At 37.1% G+C, this 19,033-nt stretch overlaps 1 protein-coding gene across 6 annotated transcripts in view; it reads left to right on the top strand.

Annotated features, from left to right (window-relative positions):
* The window catches only part of TBC1D5 (TBC1 domain family member 5), a 368,525-nt gene that overhangs the window by 192,674 nt on the left and 156,818 nt on the right, over positions 1-19,033 (top strand). For all 6 annotated transcript variants that reach the window (XM_036431572.2, XM_036431570.2, XM_036431571.2 and 3 more), the window contains 4 exons: positions 15,147-15,255; positions 16,711-16,800; positions 16,892-16,966; positions 18,845-18,912. In XM_036431572.2, the coding sequence (XP_036287465.1) occupies positions 15,147-15,255; positions 16,711-16,800; positions 16,892-16,966; positions 18,845-18,912 (342 nt within the window). The remainder of the gene's footprint in view (positions 1-15,146; positions 15,256-16,710; positions 16,801-16,891; positions 16,967-18,844; positions 18,913-19,033) is intronic.

Below are 19,033 nucleotides of genomic sequence, written 5' to 3'. Positions count from 1 at the left end.
AGGACCCCTCAGGTAGGATCCCTATGTCTGGCTGGCAATCAGGCCTATCCGGGCTTTCCTTCTTCCTGCTACTGTCAGCTGGCTCCGCCCTCGCCTCTGCCACTGCTTGCCATCTGGGCAGCGCTGCCCCCTTTCTCACCACCGGTAGCCTCTCTCTGTGGGCGACAGGTGTGGGGTGAGATTGCTTGACTGGCCTGGGCCTCCCTCAGCTGGGCGATTGCTAGTCAGCCCCTCACATCCGCCACAGCATTGCTAGCCAGTGGCTTGGTCCTCCCCCTCTGTGGGGCATCAATCCTGGGTCCCCCAGATGGATTGCCCTACAGAGGGAGGCCCCACCCACCCGCCTCAGTGCCACCAGCTGGGTGGCCTGGGCCTACCTGTGTGGCTGCTGACTGGGTGGCCTAGGCCTGACTCTGTGGGGTGATCAATGGCTCCTAGAGGGAGGCCCTGCCCACGCCTCAGTGCCAGTGGCCAAGTACGCCTTGGGGTAGTTGATCACGAGGCTCCACGATTAATCACCCAGGAGAAGGAGGCCCTGCCCTCCCGGCCAGGGTTGCACAGAGGGTGGCCTGGGCCTCCCTCTTTGGGGTAATCCAAGGACCCCCCCCCCGCCCCAGTCTATTGCCCTACTAGCCAGTGGCCAGGGCCTCCCTCTGCAGGGCGATCCTGGGGTGATGGTGGGGTCCCCCAACCAATTGCATTGCACCCGCCTTGGCTGGCTTGGCATCAGGGCATGTCATAATGTGGTCATCTGGATGGTCGTTCTGCTGTTTAGTCATTCAGTCGATTTGCATATTATACTTTTATTATTATAGATACTGTCATTTAGCCTGACAATCTCATTATTTCTTTTTTCTTATTTCCATATTTGCTTAAGTAGCACCACAACCTTTATAGTTAAGTTATAATTTCAAAGAACACAAAATGTGTAACCTTAACATTATCAAGAAACCAAAATCAGGATATTACCTTTTATTTTTATCTCCATAACGCAGCTGCATTTGAGAGAAGACATGAAAATCGCATTTGAGTGATGAATATATCTTCTTGAAGTAACTTCATTATTTTTTATGATAGTGGAATTCATCAATATCTATGCATCTGTATAATATTCAATCTGCCTGAACTCATTATTGATCACTTAAGGCTCTGGAAATATGTCACCTTTTATTTAAATAATTAACTGGTTTGTTTTCATGTACAGTCATGCATTGAATAACGATGTTTCAGTAAATGACAAGCTACATATAGATAATAATAGAGATAAAAAATTTATATTGCCTTGTGACACTTCAGCCATCATAGTATAAGCATTACTCACGTGTTTGTGGTGATGCTATTGTCAACAAACCTACTGAGCTGCCAGTTGTATAAAAGTATAACACATATAGTTATGTACACAACATAATATCTGATAATGATCATAAGTGACTGTGTTATTGGTTTATGCATTAACTCTGCTATGCTTTTTATCACTTTTGAAAGTATACTCTTTTTGCTCATAAAACAAAGTTTGCTATAAATCAGTATACTGTGTTACTCTAGCAGCAACCTCAAAGATCTCATTTATTGCATTTCTTCATTGCATCATTTTCTCTGGTGCTTGATTTAATCTCATTTTGTTTATTCATTGTGACCCCCCCAAGCATACAAAACTCACTGCTATCGTTGTCAATAAGAAGCCACAGTTAGTGATTTACCTGGCAACAAATTTAAAAGTGTCTAAGTACTGGGAAGGTGAAAAATTAGTGATGTTTATTGCTCGTCAGTCAGTAATCCTCATTTGGTCATAGCTATGATCTTGAAGAACAAGAACGAAGGGCTGGAATCTGTTAAAGATCTGCTCCATTGAAGGCAATGGGACTAACAAAAATTCAAGAAGGGCCCATATCAGACATGGAGAAACCTCTAACAACCTATATGGATGACTAGATACAGAAGAGTATCTTTCAGGACCATGGTGATCATGGCTAAAGCAAAAGGTTCGTTTGCAATGTTGAAAGAAAAGGCTGAACCTGGCTAGGATGTTGAATTTACTGCTAGTTCTGGATGTTTTAAACAATTCAAGAATTCATATTCATTACATAACATGAAATGAGTGTTGAGTCTGTGGGTGCTGATGTGAAGGCAGATGAAGAATTTTTGGAAATCCTAGAAATGCTGATTGAGGAGCAAAATCACTTGCCAGAGCAAATATTCAATATGGATGAAATCTCCCTATTCTGGAAACTGGAGGCCTGAGAGGACTTTCATAAGAAGGCCAAGTCAATGCCAAGTTTCAGAGCTTTAGGGGACAGGATAACAATCTTGCTTGGGGGCAATGTTGCAAGCTCTCTGGTACAGTGAGAATCCAGGGCTTTCAAGAATATCAATACACACACTGCCAGTGCCCAACAGGAGCAGTGAGAAGTCATGGATGACCCAACTTCTCTTCCAAAATGCCATCCTGATTTGCTGTGCCAATGAAATTTAGAAATACTGTTTAGGGAATGGCATACCTTTCAAGAGTTTGCTGATTGTTGATAATGCTCCTGCATTTCCTCTCTTTATTGGTACTCTTTGTCCCAATGTCAAAATGGTATTTCTTCCTCCAAACACCACCTCTGTGATCCAACCAATGGATCAAGGAGTTATAGCAGCTTTTGAGGCCTCCTACCTGAGAGGAGGACCTTTGTCCAGACTATTACTGCAACCGAGAAAGACTATGAGAAGACACCGATGCAATGCTGAAGGATTTGGAAGGATTACAGTATCTATGACTGCAGCAAGAACCTTGCTTGGGCTTGAAGTGATGTTTCCAAGGCATGTATGAATGGTGCCTGGAAGAAGATACTCAAGAAGTTCGTCTATGACTTCAGAGGATTTGCCAAGGATAAGTAGGTTGAAAAATCAACAAGGCAAATAACGTCATGGCTGACGTTGAGGAGCTCCTAGAGATGGTTCCTGAGGAATTGACTAATAAGTTATTGGAACTAGAATGGAAACTCATAGCTCAAGAAGATGTAAGAGAAAAGGAAACTGCAAGAGAAGAAAAAGAACTCCCAAGAAAATTCACAGTAAAGAGTTTAGCAGAAGCTTTTTCAAACCTCAGCAGGCTCCTTAAAAAGTTTTAAAATATGATCTCGAACACTGAAAGGTTTTCATTATTAGGGCGGAATGTTTATAGTGGGTTATCTGTTTATAAGTATATCTGTAATCACAAAGAGAGACAAGCCAATTAAACCACTATGTACATATTTCTGAAAAAGTAATATCTCCTCAAGAAGTGCCTCAGGCTGGTCCTTCAGGAAGTATTCCAGAAGAAGGCATTGCTATCAGGAGATGAAAACTCCATGCATGTGATTGTTCCTGAGACCTTCTAGTAGGACAAGATATGGAGCTGGAAGACCATGATATTGGTCCTGACCCTATGTAGGCCTAGGCTGCTGTGTGTGATTGTCTTAGTTTTTAAAAAAAATTTTTAAAAAGTAAAAAAAAAAAAAAAATTTTTTTTCAATGGAAAAGGATATAAAGAAAGAAGATATAAAGAAAGAAGGATATAGCCAAAACCGGTTTGGCTCAGTGGATAGAGCGTAGGCCTGCGGACTGAAAGGTCCAGGGTTCGATTCCGGTCAAGGGCATGTACATTGGTTGCGGGCACATCCCCGGTAGGGGGTGTACAGGATGCAGCTGGTCGATGATTCTCTCTCATCAATATTTCTAGGTCTCTATCCCTCTCCCTTCCTCTCTGTAAAAATTCAATAAAACATATTAAAAAAAAAAAAAGAAAAGAAAAGAAAAAGAAGGATATAAAGAAAGAAGAGCCTTGCCTGATGGCTAAGCTGATAGGAGCATCATCCTGCACACCAAAAAGGTTGTGGGTTCCATCCCTGGTCGGGGCACAAAGGGAAGGCAACTTATCACTGTTTCTCTCTCACATTGAAGTCCTCTCTTTCTCTCCCTTCTTCTCTCTAAAACCAATAAGCATATCCTTAGGTGAGGATTAAAAACAAGAACAAAGAAAAATATTTTTGTACAAAAGTGCAATATGTGTTTTAAGCTAAATATTATTAAAAAAGAGTCAAAGGGTTAAAAAATTAAAAGTTTATGAAGTAAAAATGTTAACAGAAAGCTAAGCTTATTATTGAATAAAGAAATAGATATATTTAGAAACGTGGTGCATCTTAAGTGTGTGATGCTTACAAAGTCTACAGTTATGGCTTTCACATTCACTCCACACCCACTCCCTGAATCACCCAGAGTTAGTGCAAGCTCCATTCATTGTAAGTACCCTATGCAGGTGCACCATTTTTTATCTTTTATACTGTATTTTTACGGTACTTTTTCAATGTTTAGATATGTTTAAATACACAAATTTTGTTGTGTTAAAATTATCTCAGTATTTTTGGTATAATAACATGCTGCACAAGTTTGTAGCCTACGAGCAATGGCTGTGCCATCTATTCTATCAATAGGTGTGTAGTAACCTCAACCATCTTGGTTTGTGTAAGTGCACTCTATGATGTTTGCACAATGAGAAAATTGCCTGAGGATGCATTTTTCAGACCATAGCCCCATCACTAAGTGATGCATGACTGTATAGCCTTAAATTAACATCACCCAAACTGACTTGAGTATTCATATTCCAGTTTGAGTTCCTTTCCTTCAGAAACCTCTTCAAGCCGTAGTACCTGTAGCCAGGCTTTAAGGGAAATTTTTTCATATTTGTTTATTTACATTGTCAGCTGCAAGCTGCACTTACCTAAAGACTGTGTAAATGTTTATCTTTGAAAAGACAGGCATACATTTGAGACATGAGGATACGCTTCTGTCAGTCAGCACCAAGGTTCCTTCCCCTGGACATCCTTTTGTCTTCCCCTGGTGTTCCCAGTGGGAATGGGCCACTGTCTACTTTTGTAGTGAATTTGTTATATATGTTAGATGTGCACTTTTTAGGTATAGTAGTGAAACAAAAAAGTCAATTAAATATTTGGTTCATGATGTTGAAATGTGTTGCTGGATCTATAATTTGAGAAAATAATACATGGGATTAGGGTTGAAACTTGGAAAGTTATAAATCTTTTGAAACATTTTACAAATGCTTACTATCTTTATGTTGGTCCACTTTATATTGTTAGCTTTATGTAAAGCTTCATATCTGATTTTTATTTGTAACTTTTAAAGATATAGTTTTAAGGATGAACTTTTCATTAGCTATTTTACTAGAAATGGATATTCAATATTTGTCTATTTTTTATGTCAGATTACCTTGCCTTTTGGGGTAAATAGCAGTGGTTAGTAATCCAATTTTTTCATTTTATTTTTAATCCAGAGCTTTTGTTTCTCCGACATGTTTATATCTTTATTTGTTTGTTTTATTCAAGAAAGGCAACATATCTCAATCATTCTGTGCAAATCTTTATTTTACACTCATCATAGGCCAGCAGTGTGCTAAACCTCCAATACCAAGACCAAAAGAGGAATAAAACATAGACCCGGCCCCTAGTGTCCTCTTCTATGAGGGAGACAAACATGGAACCAACTAACATAGATAATGACGTGTTGCAAAGGGAGAATTTTACCAAGAGCAGGGAGATGTCAGTTGGGATAATTAGAACTGAGAGGTGGAGGCTGGGGGCAGGAGAATATGTTTACTGGACATTCTAGGACAGCGGTTTTCTGAGTTGAACAATATGAAAAAAGACAATCTTCATTTTTTACTCTTTAGCAATGCAATTTTTTGCACTATTAGAATGGGTGGATTTGATTTGCCTTACATTTCTTCAATGACAAAATTATGTCCTTATCTGTAAAGACAGCTAAAATAACCCACAACATGGGTATTTACACATATTTGTTCCATTGTTACTTTGCATGAACTGCTCTTTTTACAATATTCAAGTTTTAGGTTTCAGTATATCATAGATGTTTGATATATTTGAATCAAATATAATAAATGTAACTAGGTGTTAATAATGTACAATATCTTTAAATCCCACACAATTAAATGAATAACTTGATAATGATAAAACTGAGGATTAAAAATATATGCCTAGAAATATGGAGAAACTCTACAAAGCAGCTATGGGGTAGAATAAGAAATATCCTGCTAATGAAGGAGTATTTGAAATTTAAAAGATGTCCTGGTATCATCTGAACATATGGACCTAGTTTTCATTACATAATATAAATGCAATATTCTGAGAAAGATATAGAAGTAGTTCAGTCTGGTTGACATATTCTTGAATACTCTCACTGGAGTTTCAAAGATTGTGTTTCAAGCTACTTGCTCAGATCAGGAAAGTAATTGTGATGACATACCAGGTCTCTCAATCAATTGGAACTAAATCAGGATAGTTGAACAGTATCTCCTAATTCTCTTTACAGGTTTTTAGAGTGCTTCTAGATCTTAAAGTTCTCTTGAACATGAAAGCTCTATCATTGAACCAGGCACAGACCACTCATTATTTGGATTTTGTTCCATCCCCAATAATAAGTTTATAATCTCCCATTGAACTACTGTTGTTTGCTTGGAACCCCTGCCTGTCCATTTCTAGATGCCATTGCTAATCCTAGTCTTTAAAGACTCCATAGCAAAATGAGAATTTTCTTAATGGTTCCAACTTTAAGTTTTATAATAGCATCCCATAATATAAAGTTGTTACTTTATGGAAACTTCTCTTTGGTTCATAGAGATATCTGTGGTCATATAATTAAATTTTTGTGGCATGCATTTGGAATCTGAATTACTGAGTGTATGGATAATAGAATAGCAAATAACAAAAGGCCTTTTTGTGAAGTCAGGACAAGATTTGGGTTCTTTTGAAGTAGGTGAACTTCCAAATAATAAAAAAATTCAGCAATAGAGAATACTTCTGCCTAACACAGGAATTTTTATGACACACAATTTAATTTGGGCTAAGAGGTCATGAGAAAATGTTTCATCTTTCCCTATGATGCAGAGCAACTGTTTTAAAAAATCAGTAATTTTTTAAAACAGTTCTCCTACTGTTCTAGCCTTCATGGGAAACAGTGCAGACTCAGTAGGTCTCCAAAGCCCTGGTTTCCTTGTTTCAGTGTTTTCCCCAGCCCACATTAACCCAAACAAATTATAAACTACATACTGACCTTAAACTAAAGTTTATTTTATTACCCATTTATCTTCATTTAAAATGACCCTTTCAGAAGCCCCAGTAGCCTAATGGATAAGGCATTGGCCTCCTAAAATGACCCTTTCCTGGATCTTTGAACCAGTCTATTGTTGAGTATGGTTATATTAGGCTCGTGATTCACTATTGATACTTTTTGATAACTTATAGATGTATCACTGTCATTATTAAAGATGTACTTTCCCAACTTCTACATGTATGTGAATGGAAGAAGAGGGAAGTGGGATTAAGCAAGGAAGTGGTGGGAGAGACAGAAACACAGGCAGGGAGAGGCAATGAGATAGAGAATTTTTGACAAAAATAACTTATTACATCTATATCTGATCTTACTAGTAGCACGTTACACTTATAATTAAGTATGTATTATGTTACATCTTTTATGGAATTCTCTATTTTCAACCACTTATATTATTTAACTTCTATCATATGTCTTTTTAACCCAATAGCACTATGTGTGAGTATATACCTTTACTGTTTATATCCTTTGAACCTTTATAGTTGTTATTTTAAAGATTGAATATATATATGAATCGTTCACCATCCTTAAAATACTTTGAGATTTGCTGCCTAATATGAGAACCACTAGCCACATGAGGCTATATAAATGTATGTTTAAATGAAATAAAATATGTGGTTCTTCAGTTGCACTAGTCACATTGGACAGTCAGACATAGAACATTTCTGTCATCTCAAAAAGTTCTCTTGGATAGTGCTGATCTAGAGGATATCAAATAAATGGGGGATTCAGTTAAAGTATATTTTTTAACCTTTTTAAGATAAATTATTTCAAGCATATATTTATTTCTATAGGTGCAAAACTCTGTAAGTTAACACAGTCTTGTAATACATGCTTTAAGAGGTAAAACTGAGTTTTAATAAGAGGTGTGATTTTGCTAAATAAATGCCTGTCTCTAAATTACTGGAAAATAATTTGTTCTAATGTGTATCATACAAAAAGTTAGATATCAAGCTCTTGCTAATTCCCACAAATCTCAAGCTAAGTGTGGTGGGTGGGGAATGGGAAGAGGGAGGGAAGGTCTGCAGGGAGGTGGCTGGAGAAGGGGGTTTTTCCTTATTAATTATATAAGAAACATCAGTAAGCCATAGAATATAAAAGATATTCATTCCAGACAACTTCGTAGACATTGTCTGGTATAAGATCCCTTTCTCACCCCATTTCTAAATGCTGATCCTTTGATTATGTGTCTTTAGTATGTATTTAATTTTTATAATCTTATGACATAGCTTTATTTGATTTATTTTCTAAATAATATGATTGTTGAATTTACTTACTTTAACATGACCTTGAATTTAGAAACTTTTAAAACATTTTGAAGAAAATAAGACATGTTTTATTTAAAAAAAAAAAAAAAAAAAAGACTATTCTATCTGACAGTCCAAAACTGTTGCTACTCAGTCCTTTATGTCCTTGTGGATATAGAGTGGAGGCTCAAGATTTCTCAATTTAATGTTAAGTTCAAACCTGAATCAAAACATTATCATGAATTACTTTTAACAACTGAGCTATGATTGCCTTTGTTTCAAGGTAGCCTTGTCACATGAGAACACATTTCACCTAGACACAGAAGAAATTCATTTTAAGCTTATGAGCAATTGTGCATTCTGTTTTTTTACATATAAGTGCTATGTTCTGATGTTTCATTATAGAGGTAAAAAGCTTTAAATAAAAGTAAGTTTAAAAAAAAATCCCTGATACAGGAAGCAAAAAAGCCAGTAGACTTTCTAATTGCCTTTTAAAATCTGAGTTCCCTCATTACCTGTGATTTAAGCTAAAAATGAGGTAATTATAGATAACATCAGTGTTTATCTGGTTGATCTTGGCACCTGCAGTCCTAATGTTATAGCTTAACCAGATCTGGTGCCACACTGCAGTCTGATGCCGACATACCTAATTTACGCTTCTCACATTCCCATTGATTTTACTTTAGATGTTCCTTGTTCTATTTAAATAGTATTTTTTAAATCATACCTTAAAGATGTTCTAAAGTTACATACTCTTAATGGAGTATTGGAATTAGAGCACAGCCCTTCATTAATAGAAATCTTCCCTTATGTTTCTAGACAGATTAGAAACAGATTACAAGTTTATTGTTTGCTTTTTTCTATGCATTTGATAAAGCAAATATGATAATAATAGGGTGATTTTTCAAATATTGGCATGCACTTTAGGATTAAAAACATTGTATGAATCTTTTTGCATCAGGTTCACTTTTTTTTTTTTTACCTTCAAATATTTTCTACTCATCTAAATCTGTGTTTATCCTGTTTCAAGATCATCTTCATCCTGCCCTAGTCTTGAGTTTTACTATTATTTTAGTCAAATATCAAAAATGATGGTCATGGTTGACTGGCCAACCTTATAGGCTATAAAAAACATATCAATTATCTAGGAGTCATCTTTGAGGACTCCTCTAGCACACTAACTCCTTAGGACACTCCCAAGAAACATGTATCCACCCTCCTTACTATTCCATAGAGATAATCCCTTCTCTGCTCTCAGCAGCTTTCATCATCAGTAAAAATCCAAGTAGCTTCTCTAAACCAAGTATTAAAGATTCTAACAGCTAGACTATGTATTCTCTGAGCTCTTTCAATTATTGTAGTCATTTGAGTTCCATAGAGACATTCTCCCTTGTCCAACTAATGCCCGAAAATGGAGTAGAAGCCATCATATAAAATATACATTATAAAGTGTATTCTCTAGTGCAGTGGTCAGCAAACCGTGGCTCGCGAGCCACATGTGGCTCTTAGGCCCCTTGAGTATTCTAATGCCACTTCTTCAAAATAGACTCATCCAGGCCAAAAACTGACTTCTGCGTATGGGCAATGAAGTTTCATTCGCACTGTAAGTGCATGCCTTGCACATGGTATTTTGTGGAAGAGCCACACTCAAGAGGCCAGAGAGTTGCATGTGGCTCGCGAGCCGTGGTTTGCCAATCACTGCTCGAGTGTATCAGCATTTGGAACAATTCAGAAATGTTCTAGTCCAGAATTGCCACATAAAGTCACTTATGCATTATTTAGGTTATAAAAGTATTTAAATAATTATATTTAAAAGCTTTAACTAGTTCCATATTAATTTTATGTTCAAAGCTTGGGAATACTACTACCTTAAAATACATAATTAGAAATAGACACAATGATCATCATTGTGTTTTTATTCTCTGCATACTCTAGTTGGTCTCCATGTTTAAAAAAGCTATTGCAGAAGGGCTTAACTACCTAAGTTGGTCTTAGAGGGAAGGCGGCAATTGCTGCTGCAGTTGATTTCATTTACTTAGAAATCATTGCGACGCTCATGGCCAACATTTTTAATTAGTAGCAACATTCTTGAGGAGGACGGGGGTAGACTCAGAATCCTTCTCAACACAATGCTTCCAAGGCAGCCACTACTATTTCATTAACATTGGCAATGAGAAATTCAGCCAGCTTATCCCCCCTGCCTCTCTCTGGTGAGATGCTTGTTGTTTTCAGGGACCCAGGGCCTACAAGGCATAGTAATTGTCACTAGATGGCACTAGTGCTATGTCAAGAGCGTCTTCAAAGCCCAAGTCTCTAATCTGTTCCATTTGAGGCTTTTATAAACCTAAATGTTCCTGGAAGTCCATAACCACTCACAGCAGTTGTTGACCTACCTGCTCAGTCCACTGGTGACAACTTTTCTCTAAATCCTTAGATTTGATGTTCAATAACTAAAAATCTAAGGAAGAAAGTATAAGGGCACACTAATATCTTGCCTGTTACCAGGGACAATTTTTGTCTTGGATATCTGGAGTATCATATTCCCTGTAGTAGTGTCTTCCATGTTATTCCAGGAAGATGCTCAAGCTAATTCTCATTCCCCACCACCACCCTTTATTGACAGCCTATTTAATTTTTTTTTTTTTTGAGTCTTGGTTTTCTCATTTATAAAGAGGATTAAATGTAGTTACCCTAGGAGGGTTGTTTTAGAGGTTAAAAGTGATAATATCTAGCCCTGGCTGGATGGCTAAGTTGGTTGGAGTATTGTTCCATACACAAAAAGATCTCGGGTTTGATCCCTCATTAGGGCATCTATGGGAGGCAACTGATTGTTTCTCTCTTTCTTCCTCTCTAAAAATCAATAAAAACATATCCTCAGATAATGATTTTTAAAACGGTAACATATCCAAAACCTTACAAATTGTGACATAGGTGGAATTTAAGCAAATTAATAGCATCATTGCCAGATTTTTACTATTATAGGAACACTATATATATATATGCTTTAAATGTATGACAAAGTTAGCAACTATCTTTTATTTTTTGTTAATTAAACTGAAAATTCCACCACTGGCTCCTCAGTACTTACTATTTTCTTCCCACGTCCAGTAGTCCAGCTCCCCTCAAAGGGCTAAACTTTTCAACATTTTGCCTTTGAAGGTCTGTCAAACCTCTGACAGCTCAGTTGTTGGATGTAGCATCTCATCCAACATGGTGCTACATGCTCCTGGTGCTACTATTTATTATTTTCTATACTGAGTATTAATTTTTAGATACAAAACTATTCTCCCCTCCTTTGTATTACCAGAGTACTTTGTCTTAATCATATCTATTCTCTTAACTTTATGCTAAAATATATATATATATATATATATATATATATATATATATATATATATTGTTAAGCACATGGTAGGCACTAAATGTTTATTATGTATACTCTGTATCACAGTTTATTAACAAAACACTATTCTAGAGGAGAGAAAGACAATTAATAAGCTATCTTGTTGCTTTATGTTGCTCTGTTGTTAGCGCTCTTCATCAGTTTGAGATGTTAAAGCTTAATTGGAACTATAAGTACCCAGGAATAAATTTAAATGATTGTGAATTTCAGAGATAGTGTTTCCATTTCACATGCCTCAGTCTCCTTTTCTCTTTGCCAACCCTGTAATCAAGGCACAGGATCTTATTTAAGCTAACAAATGATTATCCTTCATTACATAAGTAGTATGTAACTTGACCTTAAAAGGCTGCTTACTTCACAAGATGGCAGTGAATCTAGCCACCAGCTGTGTCTACTTTCATAATATCTTGGTACCTTTGAATAGAAGCTGATTTTTCAAGAGCTAGGGAGTCATTGCCTCAACACTTCCGTCTCTGATCTAGAATGCATCGGTGTTTTCAGGCCATGGAACTGCATCGTCTCTCACGAGTTCTGATTCCTCTGGGGTTTAAAATACATTTGAAATCTACACTTGTTGTTTATAGACCACAAGCTATATGAATGTGCAGTTTCTGAGATATACTCCTGTAATACTCTTTGTACTCATTGCCAATCTCATCTTTGAGTATCATTAAAACCTTGATAAAAACAAAACTTGAACAATAAGAGATGGGTAATGTATGTGATATTGTTGGAAATTAGATAATGAATTTAAAATACTATAGGAACACAAATGGGACCTAAGTGATTTTTAAAACCATAAGATTTCAGTGATTATTTCTTTGAACTTGGAGTGGCTAAGAAATACTTCAGCATAAATACAATGGAAAGATCATCAAGATAAATTAATGTTAGGTTTATATTACATATAATGTTAGGTTTATATTACATACAAGTTAAAAAGCTGCAGGGTATATAACAATCAAGAGGATTAGGTTAAAAATACATATAGGCTGGAAAGGTGTAATGTCTTTAATGTATGAAAAACTCTCTTAGGCCTGTGATAAGGCCTACTATAATAATAGCATTATTATAACATTATTAACAACTAGAGGCGCGGTGCATGAAACTCATGCACGGGGGTGGTGTTCCTCAGCCCAGCCTGCACCCTCTACAATCTGGGATCCCTCTCATAATCCAGGATGCTGGCTCCAAACTGCTCGCCTTCCTGCCTGCCTGATTGCACCTAACCACTTCTGCCTGCCAGCCTGATAACCCCCTAACCACTCCTCTGACAGCCTGATTAATGCCTAAGTGTTCCCTGCCAACCAATTGCCCCTAACTGTCCTCCCCTGCCAGCTGGTCCCTCCCAGCTGCCCTCCATGCAGGACTGGGTCCCCCCTAACTTCCCTTCTCTGCCAGCCCATTCACCCCTAATTGCCCTCACCTGCAGGTCTGATTGCCCACAACTGCCTTCCCTTGCAGGCCTGGTCCCTCCCAACTACCCTCCCCTGCTGGCCATATTGTGGTGGCCATCTTTGATCACATATTGTGTGTTCAATTTGCATATTACATCTTTATTATTATAGATAGGATCTTATTTATTGAATGTTATGATATACAGTGTGTCCTTCTGAGGGTCTGTCATATAGTTAAATCCTCATAGTAATTCTTTGAGGGAGATGATATAATTATTGTTCCATTTTATAGATGATAAAACAGAGATATAAGGAGGTTAAGTAGCTTGCTCATGATTGCATAGCTGGTTAAGTAGCTTGTACATTGACTGTTTTTCGATTCCAGGAGTGTAGTTCTGATGTCTGTTTTCTTAACCACTATCCTATACATCTTAACATAGGCAAAAGACAGAAAAGGAAGTTGTAAAAAGAGATATAAAATGACCTAAAGCATGATAAATTTTCATTTTCATTAATGATATAAAATCAAATTAAAATAAAAATGAAACATCATTTTTCTTACGAATATAGTGATGAGAATAGGAAGTTTACATGGAGTGGTGGTAGAAATGCATTTCTGGGGTGTGTGTCCCACTCAGGATACTTAGTCACAAGGCAGAAGGCTTGGTGGGTCAGGAGGCAGTGCGACAGGGCTGAGGCTGGAGATTCTGCTGCTCCAGGCAGTGGAAATGTGCCATTGCCCTGGAAACTCTTCTAGAAAACTGGAGAAGATGTGCTTGCTCCATAGTCTGGTTTTTTAACTCCACGTATTCAGTCGGTTACATTCCTGGGTGTCAGATAGCATAGCCTGCAAGACTGGCCTTTCTCAAAATAAGTGGGGTTTGGTCAATGGCAGCTGCATGTGTGTGGGGAAGGATGATTGAGAATTACAAAGGCTTTCTTTTGAGTAAGTCTCTGAAGAGATTGCCAGGCTTTAGCTTTGATTAAAAAATTTCAAATTACACATTTCTTGTGGCATTATTATATCTGAGAGAAATTTCATAAAGCTGTACTTGGTTGCCTCAACTGTTGATGAATGTTTCTTGATGTTTAGTTTGGTATAAGATGCTGGGAATATAAGTCTACTTCCTTTATTCAAACTCAGTAAGTGGTTTGGGACAATTAATTTCCAATTGTTTCCCAGTAGAGCAGATTTACTTGTATATTAATGAGGCACAGGTGTTAGGCCCCTGGTGTCTGCGTGCCTGGGAGGCATATTTCAGTTGTTTATCTACTCAGCCATAGGTACTGCAAGGTACTCAAGCTTGCCTTTAACAGTTTTTATAGTGAGGCTTTTTAATTTTTTGATGTTTATTTTTTCCAAGTTTGCCTGCACCTGTTAAAATTTTAAAACAGATCATGTAGAAAGAAGTTGCAGAGATTTCAATAGCAAATAGCACTAAAAAAGTAAAAGAAAGCATTCTTCTGGTATATCTACCTGCCAGCCTGACACTGAAGAGAAATGGGTTCATTTCAACAGATATTTCATGTGAGAAGCCAATGCAATCAACAATGCACCTTTTTATTGTGTGTTTTTGGAGCATGTATATCTTTGTCAATGGCTAAAGCAGTCATAAGCTTATGCTAATATTCATTTTTTGTCTTGTCTATTCAGTGAACTGCACTACCAACATTTTAGAGGAAATGGAATAGCCTCCATAGACATTATGAATTTCAGTAGCTGGCATAATTATAGCTATCTACATATTCATTAAATCTACAGAAGAACTCCGTCCAAAAAGACAGCCATGCATTCAGAAGCAGTGCACAACTAAATATATACGTCTTAAAAGTTGCATTTCTTAGACTTATTTAAAATTAATTTCCTGTAGCACTCCTCTCCAAGCAGAAGAATTTTAACAAAAGGATCTCCATGCTTTGGTGTCTTGCATATAGGAAAGAATGGGAGGACCTCTTTGTAAACAACAATTACTTGGCAACAATAAGGCAGAAGGGGATTAATGGGCAGCTGAGAAGCAGCAGGTTCCGCAGCATTTGCTGGAAGGTAAGAAGAAAATATTTATTTACAGTATATCAACACATTACCTGATGCCCTGGAAGATTACCCATTCGGGGGATCACTGAATTTTCCAGGAGCTGCACTCTAGACTTTTTTTTGCCATCCATGCTTATCTTTCATAGAACATTTACTAATAAGGTTGAACTACCTTAGTTCTGAGTAACCGGTGATGGTAATAAGTCCTTTGAAATAACAGTTTTTTTCATTTCACTTGATGGTGCAGAATTCAAAGCAACACCCTAACATGCCCCAGCCGCTACAGAAACTGTTGAAGTGGGGCAGGGGCAGAGGGGATTCACTTTCAGTTTCCTGTTATATCTAATGCCATCATTTATCCATCCTTCCTTTTCTCTTCATAAATAGCAGATAGGAAAGATTTTTTTTAATATTTCTTTTACTAGAAACACAAAGTGTAGGGCAGCAAGAAGTGAAGGAAATTCAGTCAATCTCTTTCTAAAAGAAAGGGTCATTGGCTACCAAAACTGGTAATAAGAATCCAGTTATCATTTTACTTGATTGGAAATATTGTCCCTTTTTCTACTCAAAATGAATTAATTTAGGTTTAGTCACATTTCTAAAATGACTTTTACTGGAAGTTTTTTTTTTTAGGGTAAGTCTGCATGAATTGAGCATCCGGAGCCTGCAAGTACAGACAGTAAGGAAACATGATGTATTAGACAGTTTTAGATTTAATAATTTAGATTTAATAATGAAAAAACATTTTTCTTCTGATAGATGCAGGCAGTTAAGGCAGGAGACCTGCTGATGAAATATTTGTATATAAATATTCGTGCCTCACCCCCCTCCATTCTTTTTTGTTTAACTTTTAGTATCCTTCATTTGTGGAAAATAAACTCAAATCCAGATTTATAATATTTTAATGTATTAAGCTAAATTAAATCAAATTTGTTTTTTTAAGAATGCTTGTTATTTTCATAAGCTGATTGCCTGTTATAAATTGAATTGTCTGCTATGAAAGGAATAACTTCACTTCTCAGGCTGTGTCCTCAGATTGCTCTAGTATGTCCTCTACCTGCTTCATTCAGAACAAATCTTAAACCTTGAAATTACTAACTGGACCTTATGCCTGTTAATGTCCTCTCTTCCCCCAAACTTCTCAATTTCACTGGCATAGTAATTTAGGACTGTAAAATTGGAATCATACTTGAACCTCAGTGCATTTTTTTGTTCATTTCATATACATACATATATATACATACATATATATATATATATAGAGAGAGAGAGAGAGAGAGAGAAGATTGCTTCCATTTTGTGGTGTAGCTTTTGAGATCTTGGGGGGAGAGTGGTCTTTGTTCATATTTGGATTATGAAAATACATATTTCTTAAATATCTCCGAATTTTCAGGTGATTCTCTTTGGCATAGTTTCACACTTTACTTCTTATGATTTTTATGAGGGTTTTTTTCTTTTTGACAGCTATTTCTTTGTGTTCTTCCTCAAGATAAAAGTCAGTGGATAAGTAAAATTAAAGAATTAAGAGCATGGTATAGCAACATCAAAGAAATAGTAAGTTGCACTTTAATTAAAATGTGTTTTCAGATGTGTGCTTTTAAGTCCAGTGGCCTCTAATCTCTCATTTTCTTTCTTTCTTCCCCAGCACATCACCAACCCGAGGAAAGTCGTTGGCCAGCAGGACCTGATGATCAATAATCCCCTTTCACAGGATGAAGGGGTAAATTTCGAATTTATTCATATCATAACTTCTTTTACCCATAAGCACATGTTTATCAGACTGGTTATCAGTTACCACAAAAGCAGTGTTATTTCATACCAACTATATTTTAACCCCCACATACTACCTAAAACCTCATGGAAACTTTCTCATCTATACGCATACTAAAAGCCCATTGCATGAAGATTCGGACAATAGGCCTTCCTTCCCCTGGCTGCCGGCACTGGTTTTCCTCTGGCACCCGGGACCCAGGCCTTCTCTCTGGCCACCCCCTTCCATCTTTGCTCTGGCAGGAACCTTCAATCTTCACTCCAGCCAGAGCACCGCTACTGTAGCTCCCTCCGCCCCCTGCCCTCCTCATAACAGGAGTCGCACCCGCCTGACTGCTCCATGCCTGCATGCATGCTTCCCAGAGGCCTGGAGCATGGGGGGGTGGGGCCGCCGCCATCTTTGTTGGGTTAATTTGCATTCTCCTGATTGGCTTTTGGGTGTCACAAAGTGACAGTCAATTTGCATGTTTCTCTTTTATTAGTGTAGATACCATGTTGGAGCAAGTATATGATCCATTTCTGTGGAAGGGCACTACAAAGGAGAAGTCCCAAGGGGGTCTTTAAGAACTAAGGACAAACTAGAAGAGCAAAAAGATAAGGATGGAACTATTTTATCAAGGGTGCTGAAGGGAGCAGTAGGAAAGCCTCCCTGTATGATAGAAATAGAAAAAGGTTCATTTTGTAGGACTAATTTAGAGGAAGAAAGGAATCTAACTATTTTTAGTGATTCCATGAAGAAGTTTTTAAAGATAGGAAAACGGTTAGACCTACCTCCACTCATATTCTTGTGAAGACTAGGAATAATTACTTCTTCGTAAGTGTTGTATAACTTTTTAAATTACTGTTGTAATTCCTAGTTTCCTCCTAATAGACATTTTTTTTTTTTAGTTAATATGTAACATTAGCATTTTCCCCTGAGACATATCTATATATATAAAAGGCTAATATGCAAATTGTCCACTCAGGAGTTCAATTGCTCACTATGAAGTGCGCTGTCCACCAGGGGTCAGTGCAGAATGAAGGAAGGCCCCGATCCGCCCTGATTGAGGCTAGGCCTAGGGAACCTATCTGTGCATGAATTTCGTGCACCAGGTCTCTCATAATTATAATATAGTTTATGGCACAGCAGCATAAAATACTGTTAAGTAAATTTTAAAACTTTACTTAAATTTACATTTTAAGAAATACCTATTCAATTGGGCCCTGTCTGGTGGGGCTAAGTAGTTAGAGCATTGGCCCTTGCACTGAAGGATTGTGGGTTTATTTCCAGCCCCAGTCAGGAGACATGTGGGAGGTAACCAGTCAATGTCTCTCTCATTGATGTTCCCCTCTTCCTCTCTCCTCTTCCCTACTTTCCTCCTTCCCAATCTCTCTTTAAAAATCAATGGAAAAAATATCCTCAGGTGAGGATTAACAATAACAAAAAACTATTGAATTGGACAACCAAACTTTGTAGAAAACATTGGGAATTCAGGTTAGGTACATGTCTAAGCAGTTGGGCTATGGCCTACTCTAATCCAAGCAGACTTTTTTGTTATTTAGAGGTAGTACTGGGTACATAGTAGTAAAAGTATTATTCATTTTATATAGATAACAGAAAATAATTTAAATATATATAGTAATATCTCTGGAAAAATTGATGTTAGAATAAGGATGTGCTGGAGAATAAACTAGAATTTAATAAAATTGCTTTATATTCAGGTTTCCTATCTGCAACGTGAAATGATAACTCAAAGAAAGATAAATTTAATCATTTAAATTATTAAATTGAGATAATCAAAATCAAGCAAAGGTGTGAAATTATTTAAATAGCTTCTTTTTATTTCAGAGTCTTTGGAACAAGTTCTTCCAGGATAAAGAACTCCGATCAATGATTGAACAAGATGTCACAAGAACGTATGTAGAACTATTTATAAATTACTTTAATTAATTAAAATCAGTATTACCTCTTTGTGTTTTAGCAAAATCCACAATCTATTGAGGAGCTTTATGTTAATAACAAAGTTATTTTGGCCTA

This window comes from Pipistrellus kuhlii, unplaced genomic scaffold (assembly GCF_014108245.1).
Source record: "Pipistrellus kuhlii isolate mPipKuh1 unplaced genomic scaffold, mPipKuh1.p scaffold_m20_p_11, whole genome shotgun sequence".
NCBI classification, from domain to species: domain Eukaryota; kingdom Metazoa; phylum Chordata; class Mammalia; order Chiroptera; family Vespertilionidae; genus Pipistrellus; species Pipistrellus kuhlii.
Note: the sequence above shows the minus strand (reverse complement) of the source record. Positions and strands in the feature narration are given on the sequence as shown.